The 10780-nt window shown below is 38.9% G+C and overlaps 1 protein-coding gene across 2 annotated transcripts in view; it reads left to right on the top strand.

The window, feature by feature from the left end:
- Positions 1-1369: 1369 nt before the first annotated feature.
- The window catches only part of Il5ra (interleukin 5 receptor subunit alpha), a 34600-nt gene continuing 25189 nt past the window's right edge, over positions 1370-10780 (top strand). The window contains exons 1-7 of one of the 2 annotated variants that reach the window (XM_006236977.5): positions 1370-2379; positions 2474-2725; positions 4200-4339; positions 5614-5752; positions 7790-7943; positions 8020-8207; positions 10094-10239. In XM_006236977.5, the coding sequence (XP_006237039.1) occupies positions 2551-2725; positions 4200-4339; positions 5614-5752; positions 7790-7943; positions 8020-8207; positions 10094-10239 (942 nt within the window). In that variant the 5' untranslated portion in view covers positions 1370-2379; positions 2474-2550. 2 annotated transcript variants of the gene reach the window in all.

Raw genomic sequence — 10780 nt, 5'->3', positions numbered from 1 at the left:
TCTGCCAGTAGGTAGGCAATCTTTATTCTCTTTAATCTGAATTTGCACTAAAGTTTAATAATGTAATGGGTTTGGATTTCATTTTAATTGGTAGCCAAGAGAAAAATGAGTTAGGCATATTGTCATCTTGAGATTGTACAAATAAATAAGTAAAGCTACCAGATTAACTATATTTTAATATGACGACTTACAGCTCATTTGATAATAGTATAGAACTTTGAATGTATGAAAAAAAAGCTTAAATCTTTTTCCCTAACTAAAGATGATGTCTCTTGCAGAAAACTCATGTGCTTTAAAAAGCCACAAAGAGACCAAACCTAGAGTAGCTTGGGGAAACAGAGTTAGCTAAGCACAGGAAACAAAATATTCAAATACCAAAGCTCAGGTAATATCCAGCCTTTGCTGAAATTTATCTGCTCATTTTTGAGATATCTGCGACCTATTTTGGCACCTTGAGATGTCCAATATCTCAAAAGAATTGCCTGAGGCATAAAAAAATCGGGAGGTACGAAAAATCATGTTGCTGTTAATGGCCAAAACTTAGTTTCAAAAAATGTTTTAGTGACCAAACTTGAAAGAGAATTCTATTTTCAGCCACTATAAAATCAGAAGACAAGGTAAATTCTAGAGGAGAGTGCTTACTAATATAAAATATTTAATTACTTCCCCACTGAGATATTCAGCGGAGTCATCATTTACTTCAACAATTTAATTGCGAAGGATAAACAGATGTTTGTTATTTTTACAAGCACTGTTAAGACACTTCCTGTTTTACCAGACAGTAAAAGTCACGACAGTGTATTAATGTGAGGGTTTTTTTTTCTGACCTAGAACTCCTGTTAATGGAAAGCAGGGAAGGTAGGACATATAGAGCATCATGTCAGGAAATGCTGACATCTAAAGATGCCGCTTTCATAACTCGAACCAGCAGTTATCTCTGTTGTTATTAAGGGTATGTTAGCTGAGCTTCTCAGACTTACTGCGTTAGAAATGCTTCCCTTTAGCCTGAAATGTCCGACTTGTTGAAAATTTAGAAGACTAATGCAGTGTCTGCTTTCATGGTCATGCCCATGATCGGTCTAAAAATTCACTTATATAGGGAGGAAATGTCACGGAAAAGGAAACAGGATTGTTTTGATGAAAACTGGCACAACTCTGATAAGTTTATTTGAAAAAAGAAAGGACGAGAGAAAGAATCGAATACCTTCTATATGCTGTCTGTTTACAGCTGATGTGTTAGTCCTCTAACTTGAGCGGTAAGAGCAGTGTGTTAAGTAAGACTTTGTAAGATAAGATAAGAAGCAAGAGTATCTGGTATTGATTTTCAGAAATTATCCATTTAATGAAGGTCTTTCCTTTGCCTGCACTGGAGTAAGACTTGGAAAATATCTGGTCACCTAATTTTTTTTTTAAAGAAAAGCTTCATCGTATTGATTAATTTAAAAAAAATATTTATTTGTGGAAATGCTAAGGTCTAATCAGGGTCTTCCATAGTCTAAGGAAGTGTCTCTGACTGAGCTACATTCCAGCCGTGTAAGTCGTTTTAATTACTGCCAAGATGCAAAAGCATATTTTTTTTTCTGAAGACCTAAGGTAGGTCTTCACACAGAAACACACACACACACACACACACACACACACACACACACACACACACACACACGATAATAAATACGTGAGGAGGCACATGTCAGGTTGAATCCACACACACTGCTCATCTTTAAAGTTAAGCTTGAGAGTTTCTGAGGGAAACCTCCAGGTCTCTTATCTACAGATCCCAGCAGGGACGATTGCATACCCCTGTTGGACTCCAGGGATGTGATTGTCTGCTTGTCCTCATTCACTGAACCTAAGATTCTATTCCCCTTACATTGGATTGCCAAGCTGTTTCCTGGAAGAAGAAATATTTACCCTTTTCCAGGTGTGTGACTATGCTTCTTTGTCCTCCCTTGGCCTGTTCTCATCTGAGTGCTTCGAAGGGTGAATCATCTTCTCCCAACCTCAAAGCACCACAGACTGATCTTGGAATTGTAAAGGCAATTTATATTTCTCACATTACAAATTGTTATCAATCTAAGTTTCTTACCATGCTGACTTCTGGGGGGAAAGTGGTGGAGATAGAACCTAGGACTTCCTACGTGACACTCTACCACCCTAATTAAAGCCCCTAATTTAAAAACACATGAGTGTGAGTGGTAGTGTTTGTGTTTGCTGTTAATTGCTTAGAGCTTTTCCCATTCCAAAGACTGCTTTTATGTCCTGGATACTGATCCTTTCCTCTTTTCTTCCCTTTCTTCTAGCTCTACACATTTGCTCGCTGGATTCTAACAGGAAGACCCATCTCTCCTTGTGTGTCTTCTGAGCTTTGGTTCTTCCTTTGTGAGTCAAATAAGAAGTCTGTATCTATTGTGTCCCCAAACACACTTGAGCACTTTCTCAATTAATTGTTTATTTATGTCATTTGTTTCCAAAGACTATGATCTGCAGCCCAATAGCACTGTTCCATATGCATGCCTTCCTAGCATGTAGACAGATCATGGCATTTGCTAAATGACCAACTCTCTGATCTACTGTTGGAGAGTAGCTGCCAGCTTTCCTTACAAACGACAACACAGTGAACTTGGACGTTTGTCTTCCACGTTTCCGACCACCATGGTGCCTGTGTTACTAATTCTTATGGGAGCTTCGGCAACACTGCATGCTGACTTACTTTCTCCTGAAAAGTGTAAGCACCATCTATTCAATAGTGTTTGGTTTTGTTAAAGTACATTATAATATAGGTAATAGAGTTTTCTCCCAAATAAGGATTTAACTGGGAAATTTTTATAAAACCGTATAAGCTCTTGAGATTTAAGAAGGTCGTGTGGGCAAAAATGTAAATTCTATGCTTTAGTGGGAAATTCAATTCTAAGAGTACAAACGGAAGAAAGCAGCCTCTGGAGGCCACATTTAGGTCTTCAACCTCCACCGGGAACTTTACAAAAGGCTTCAAAAGAAGCAAGAACAAAAGTTTACCATTTCTCTTTTCTTCTCTCCCCCAAAACTTGTTGATCTAAGGGTTTAGTATGATAACGGAGGTTAAGAGAGGAAAACTGTCTGAAGACACCAGTCCAGCTCTGTCTAGAATTCTCTATAAAGACCACGTTTTACCAAGAAGTTGAAATACACCCAGCACATCTAGAGCAATGGACTTTGGGGTTTAGTTAGCTAATTTAGAAGGGAAAAGCCATAGTAGCCAGCGGCTGCTGGAATAAACGTGAACTGCATAGACAGTCCTGGAAACCCTTATGTGTCAAACGCAGGTGCAGAGTCATGAAGAGCCTTGAAAGGTCAATGGAAAGGACGGGCAATTTAGTAAATGAATAAATTAAAGATTGTAATATGTGTATCACAATGCATAGTGTACCTTGGTTTAGGTAAGAAAGTTTAAGAAGTTATTTAAACATATGCCCAGAGAAATATAACAAAGTGAGATGCCTACTGAAATGGTTTTCTTTTCCTTTCGCTCATTGTGCTTTACAGCACCTGTACAATGATGCCTCTACAATCAGTGGGTACTGATTTTTTTAATTAAGTGAAATATTTTAATTTGAAAGCAAATCCTTGTTTAGACTCAAATAGCTTTGGTGATGGCTCATAATGAGAAATGCATGTATTTTACTTTGTGAATTACGGGTTTTATAATTAAGTAGGTACTTCTATGCAATGGAAACAGACATTTAGGAGACAACTGTTGTCATGTTTGATATAACCCCTATTCCTGGTGTCTTCTACTTATCTTCTGTACTACTGTGAAAACAATGGGGTGGAGATTAGAACTCCAGGAGTTGTCATACCCTTTCACTGGTTATGAGGCTTATTTTGAAACTACAGCTTCAATAACAATATGATAGGCGACTCATACTCAAGAAAAACACGTGAAAGTTACAAATAACACTTGTACGACGAACTAGCAATACTTTTAAGGAACTTTTTTGCCAAATTATTTCAGTATTATATATCTTAATAAGTCACGACAAACCACATGTTATTTAATAAAATGATTAAAATATGCTCAGCATGAGGACTGTAGCTCATGGTAATATGACTGTCGCACACACACCAACTCTGAGTTTCATCTTCAGCACAGTACATAAAAGTGTTCTTTATGGACAACGGCACATTGTATCATTGACTTTCCTTTTGTTTTTATTCAATAGTTTTACTTCTGCCACCTGTCAATTTTACCATTAAAGCCACCGGATTAGCTCAAGTTCTTTTACACTGGGACCCAAATCCTGACCAAGCTCCTGTGGATCTAGAGTACCATGTGAAAATAAATGTTCCACAAGAAGACGAAGTACGTGTCGGGTCTGATGACAATCATTACTGAGAGTGAATATTCATTTCTAAACTGCATTTTTCCTCATGAAGTGAAATTCGTGATAAAGAATAGCCAATTACTAAAGATCTTGTTGTGTTACCAGCAGGATCTGTAAATTAGACTGATGCTTATTACTCAAGATGAAACAGTAGCATAGAAGGCTTTATTTCAAGGAAAATTCTCTCCTTCAAGAAAGAATATTCTCTACTTCCTCCCTTTTTCTCCCCGATTTTCTCCTTTCTCCTCCCTCCACCCCATGTGTGTGTATGTGTGTGTGTGGGAGCAAGAGAGAGCATGTGTTTGTTACATACGTATTAGTGTGGGTGTGTGCACACGTGCAGGCAGGAATGCACGCAGGTGAGGCCCACAGGTCGATACTTTCCTTAAACACTCCCCAAGACCTTATATTTTTTTGAGAGAAGGCTCTCCCTGAATTGCAAGGCTAGCAATAATTTTGCTAGGATGAGGAGCTAATGACATTTGCGGATCCACCTGTCTCTGCCCCATTCTCCTCAGTGCTGAGGTTAAAGGTGCATGCTGCCATATGCCACTTTTACATTTATTGTAAAATGTATTAACTGAGCCATCTTAACAGCCAGTGTGCCAACTTTTGAAGTGGAATGTATTTGTATTTGATAGCACTGTTTACATACTTCCTAAACTGTTGATAAAACCAGAACAAAGTAGTGAGCAAAATGGTACAAGGGTTAGCAAAGCCAAGGTCAAGGCCAAGTTGTGTACTATGTTATGGGTCTTGAGTTGATTTCTTAGGGTCTCAGATTTGTGATATGGATGTGATAACATGACCACCATGTATTACATTTATAGTAAGGCAAAAGAAAGGGAGATGTCATTTGTATTAACCATTTTGCAGTAAATATGAAATTTTAAAGAATTTCATGTCAAGAAGTTGCTCCAGGAGAGGAGACTGGCATCAAAGTTGAGAATAAAAGGCCACTTGGGAAGCAGAGGCCAGTGGATCCATGAGTTTGTGGCTTGCCTGAACTACAGAGCATGTTCAAGAAGAGCCAGGACTATCCAGAGAAACCCTGTCTCAAAAAACCAAGAAAAAGAAAAATGAGGAATATGTTCATGTGTCACTGAAAAACTGTTAATTTTAAGATGGCTCTTTTCTAAGAAGATTACTTCATTCCATTTTACTTCTGAATCATTTTCAAAGTAGAGTCAAGGGCCTATTTGATTAATGTTGTTTTTCTCTTACATGCCATGCTTGGCGGGTTTTATTTTAGTATGATACTAAAAATACTGAAAGCAAATGCGTGACCCCACTTCATGAAGGCTTTGCAGCGAGTGTAAGGACCATTCTGAAGAGCATCCACTCTCCCCTGGCCAGCAGCTGGGTTTCTGCTGAACTCAAAGCTCCACCAGGTAAAGGACATGAGACATCAAAGTTTTGTAGCTTTTACCTTTCAAAACAGGAAAGAAAAGACACCTTTCAATAACCCAGCACCATGCCTTCCAATCCCCTTCAACGGCACCCACATTCCAACCACACCTGTCTTAGGCTGTCCATTGTCACCCTAGGATATACCACTTTCCTAAATCATATGTGTCCTAACCCCACATATGTTACTGTTTTCATGCCTTTCTCCTATTCACTTCACTGAAGAAGAGTGTGCCTGTATTATTAGTCAGCTTTCTTTTTACTATAACAAATATGTAAGATAATACATCTATTTTGGTTTCTGGTTTCAGTGGGGGTTTCCACCCCTGACCTGGCAGTCTGTCAGTTTCTAGGCTATGCGATAACACAGCACATTATGCCAGAATCAGGTGGTAGATGTCTAAAGCCAGGAAGCAAACAGGAGGCATAAAAAGGACAAGGGTCCAACTCTCTTTAAGGATGTATCCCCGAACACTTCCCAGAAGGCCCCAACTCAGAAAGGGTTTCCCACTTCTCAATAGCACCAAGAACTGCAGAACAAAATCTTTAAAAATTAAACCCTGGGGGCTCACTTAGCCAAAAATCTCCAGACTGTATTGGTGACAACATAGATGCTTGCATTAACTCATAATTCTTCAAAGAGTTCCCAACAGGTTTCAGTTTAAGTTAGGATGGTACCTCAAAGAATACAGAGGAATATAAATATGGGTCATTGTGTGCCATTCATTAAGCCATTATTCTATCTCTTAGGAACAATTGAACTTCCTTTAAATGATATTTCTTTCAGTATTAAGTTTGTATAGTTCTGATAGTTTCCTGAGTACCCCCAATACATGTTGACAATAAGTGTGTATAATTTATGCCACTAACCAAGTGAAAAGTCACACTGAATAACTAACTGTGAGTTGGAACTGAAAAGCTGCTTTGACCTGACATGGACTGTGTGGATGCTTACTATTTGGAATATACATACATGAATACATGCATACATGTACACACAGAGTAAAGGGGGGAAGGCCTGAACCCATGGACTGCATATTCATAGATTCAACTGTCAAAAGTATTTTAACACAAAAGCATTAAAGCATCTATACTGCTCATGAACAGACTCTTTTATGCCACTGTCTTCTAAATAACACAGTGTAACAATGATTTTTAGAGCACTTATGTTCAATATTCTAAGTTATGCAGAAAGGATTTATATTGGACCAGAGGTTGTGTAAGTTACATGCAAGATGACATCATCGTTGATGATTTTAGCATGGGGTAAAGTTCTGGAACTCATATCATAGATACAAAGGCATGATTGTATAGACACATATGTATATGTCATATATAATGTGCACATGTGTGTTATAAGACAAACCATCCAGTCAGTTTCCTGTCTCCAACATTTATATGCCAATATTTCCCAAACATAATTTTGGAAAATGTGGTACAAACAAACATGTGAAATTTCAGATTTTAAGTCACGGCATGTTAAGGAGACTTTTGCAAGCTGTTGGACACTGGCTCTCTAATGTAAGGATAAGAGTTCTGGGCATTGCCAAAATGCATCTCCTGAGCAGTAATCCATGTAATTCACAAGACATGGATACCAAGGAATGGCTCATATGATTGAGGAAGAAAGGGGACGCTGGAGAACTTCCTTGATAAAACCTCTCATTTACAGCCAGAAAAACTGGAATCTAGACATCATATGAGGCAATGCCTGATAGTCTGGTATTGATAAACATAGCACTAGAATGCTGAAGTTGTTGGACACATGACACTACACTTGAACTTTCAGACATTCATCTCACTGACACATATCCATATCTGCATCTGAAGTAGCGCAGAATTTCTTCATGTCAAGGCTTTATAACTCTAGTTTCATTTCTTCAGTAGATTTGCCCTTTGCAAATGAGTTTCTATAAATGGATGCTTGTGGTCACTCATAGTCAATAGTATCTTAAGTAAAAAGAACAAAATTCAGAAGCTATCAAGGCAATGTTTTGTCCTTTGTATTTGTGGTCCTCTAGGATCTTCTGGCACCTCGGTTATGAATTTAACTTGTACCACAAACACTGTCAAAAGTAGCCACACCCACTTCAGGCCATACCAAGTTTCTCTTCGTTGCACCTGGCTTGTTGGCAAGGATGCCCCTGAGGACACACAGTATTTCCTATACTATAGGTCAGTATCTATTTTTACTTATGCAAATTATCCATTTCCTCTTCCCTTATAAACACTCATGGGTATTCCAATTTAGGTTTAGTGTTTGGACTGAAGAATGCCAAGAATACAGCAAAGATGCACTGAACAGAAATATTGCATGCTGGTTCCCCAGGACATTTATCAACAGCAAAGGGTTTGAACAGCTTGCTGTGCACATTAATGGTTCAAGCAAGCACGCTGCAATCAAGCCCTTGGATCAGCTGTTCACTCTATATGCCATTGGTAAGAAAGACTTATCCCAAGGTGGGAATAACGGAATAGCACAAACTTGGCACAGGAAAGAGTGTTTCTACCTTTCAAATGTTAACTACCTAACCAACATAGGAAAAACACTGGGGAAGGGTTCCTAAGTCTACATAAATATCTGGCAATGTAAGAGACTACTCTGGGCATAGTAAGAGGTTGAATTGCATTCTTGGCCCCCATCCATGAATTATCCAACTTGTATCTTCTACTGGTTCTCCTCCCCTGAGGTGGGACCAAATCATGACTCAAACATATTTTTTTGAGGGTAGGGTCCTCCCTGGTAGAGAATGGTTGCACTAGGAAAAGCAAAGCCACTCCTTAAGAGAAGTCACAGCAGTACTCATCTGCTCTGTTTTCATGAAATGTACATCCATGGGTCTTGTAATAGATTGTACCCAGAGTCATTCTGAGCCTTTCCCCCACAGTATGGTCCCTCAGCAGTCCAAAGGTATCCAGGTTTCCCATCATGTGGCTCTTCTTTCAAAGCTAACTTTCTCCGATCCTCATTTATCCTTCCCAGTGCTTTGAACTTATCTCTATGCTTTTAAACAAAATGTTGACAGGTCTCTCTCCTCTCCTCTCCTCTCCTCTCCTCTCCTCTCCTCTCCTCTCCTCTCCTCTCCCCTCCCCTCCCTTTCCCTTTTCTCCCCTCTCCCCTCCTTTCTTCCATCTTCCTCTTCTCTTCCCCAGCCCTTCCTTCACCTCTCATATGTGTGTATGTAGTGTATATGTATTGGTGCAGGTGTACTTATCCATTAACATCAGGATAGCATCTTCAATTGCTCTTTCACTTTATTTGGTGGGGAGTAGAAAGTTTCAATAGATCTGGAACTTGCCATTTTGGTTACACTGGCTGGCTACCTAGTGAGGCTCTTGGACCCAACTATTTCTGCACAATAAGTAAAACTGCCTTCTCCTTTCACTCCTCTCTCTCTTTACTGCTTTCTTAAGGAACTTCCATTTCCTCTGTCTTCTTGTGAGAGCTTGGCGTACCCTATTCTGTAAGATCTTTCTCTGATTTGTCACTTTGCCTGCCAGTCAATTAGACATCACTTCCAAACATCAGTGCTTCCTTCTACCAATTAACTTTACCATTATTGTTTGGGATTAAAGATGTGCACTAAAGACAGGTCTGTATTCCAGTCACAGGGATGAATTCGATATGCTAAGGGCTGGGCCATGCCACAACTAGAAACTTTTTTTCAAGTAAATAACACAGTCTTGAGGTTCACAATGTGGTCAATGTGGTCAAATATCCTGCCACACCCAACTGCTACCACCAGCTTTTGAGTTACAGCTGTTTTCACTTGGATTTTGGGAATCTAAACTTGGGTCCTGGTGCTAATGTGAAAGCACTTCACTCCTGTAAAGACTTATTTGGTCAATGTGTTCTTTATACACAGAAGCTTCTTATTCTATCTGACCAAACCAAATCCAAACAAAACAAAAGAACAATAACAAAGAACAAACACTGAAGCCAAAAGGAGAAGTGCTTACCTAGAGTTGTCCCCTGCTGGAAAATGGAGGTGGGGCACATGGTCCATGTTCTCACCATCAGCACAAGATTAACCTGGAAAGTTTAAGAGCTGCTGGGTATACCTTACAATGAGCCGACAGGGGAAATGAGTCAATCAATCACTTTCATTGTAGTGATTTCTGTTCTTCATTTGTGTAAGTCTATTTGGTACAGCCATACCAAGAACCTCATGAGAAGCTACTTGCTTCCTGTGGCTTTGAGATTGGTTGATTTAGACCTAATGGTAAACCTCGGAAGACCATATCTTAGAAATGGTGGGTTGGGACTACCAGCCCTGATCGATGATTGTAAAGACTTGCCACTGACCTCTCTTCCTCTTACCTAGATCAAGTGAATCCTCCAATGAATGTCACAGTGGAAATTGAAAACAATTCTCTCTATATACAATGGGGAAAACCACTTTCTGCCTTTCCAGTCCATTGCTTTAAGTATAAACTGAAAATTTACAACACAAAAAATGGTTACTCTCAGGTAATTCTTCATATCATTCTAGTATTCCATGAGAGACATTCATTATTTGAAGAATATTTAAAACAGTGGCTCTCACTCTTACCTTTCTAATGCTGTGATATTTAATATAGTTCTTCATGTTGTGGTAACTCCGAACCATAAAATTATTTTTGTTATTATTTCCTTAACTGTAGTATTACTACTGTCATGGATTGTAATGTAAATATTTTGGGGCATAGAGGTTTGCCAAAGGGATCACAACTCACAGGTTGAGAACTGTTGACTTAAAAGTTTCAGTATTGACTGCTCTGGGTGGTTTTTATGTACCAGCAAAGTCAATGTTAACTTACATCTGCCCCAGGTATTACAGAAATAAATAAAATCTTACAGGACTTTCATATTGGAAAAAAAACAAACTTCGGGTTCAAAATAATACAAAGGATAAAATGAAACTCATTTGTAAAAGCTTTGATAAAAACACAAATGGTACAACTACTGGGCAAGTAGGAAGGCAAGTTTTCCAAAGGTTAGGATTATCCTAGGAGCCTGTAATTCTATCTCT

This window comes from Rattus norvegicus, chromosome 4, assembly GCF_036323735.1.
Source record: "Rattus norvegicus strain BN/NHsdMcwi chromosome 4, GRCr8, whole genome shotgun sequence".
In the NCBI taxonomy this organism is placed as follows: Eukaryota; Metazoa; Chordata; class Mammalia; order Rodentia; family Muridae; genus Rattus; species Rattus norvegicus.
The sequence above is the reverse complement of the archived record's forward strand: the minus strand, read 5'-3'. Positions and strand labels throughout refer to the sequence as shown.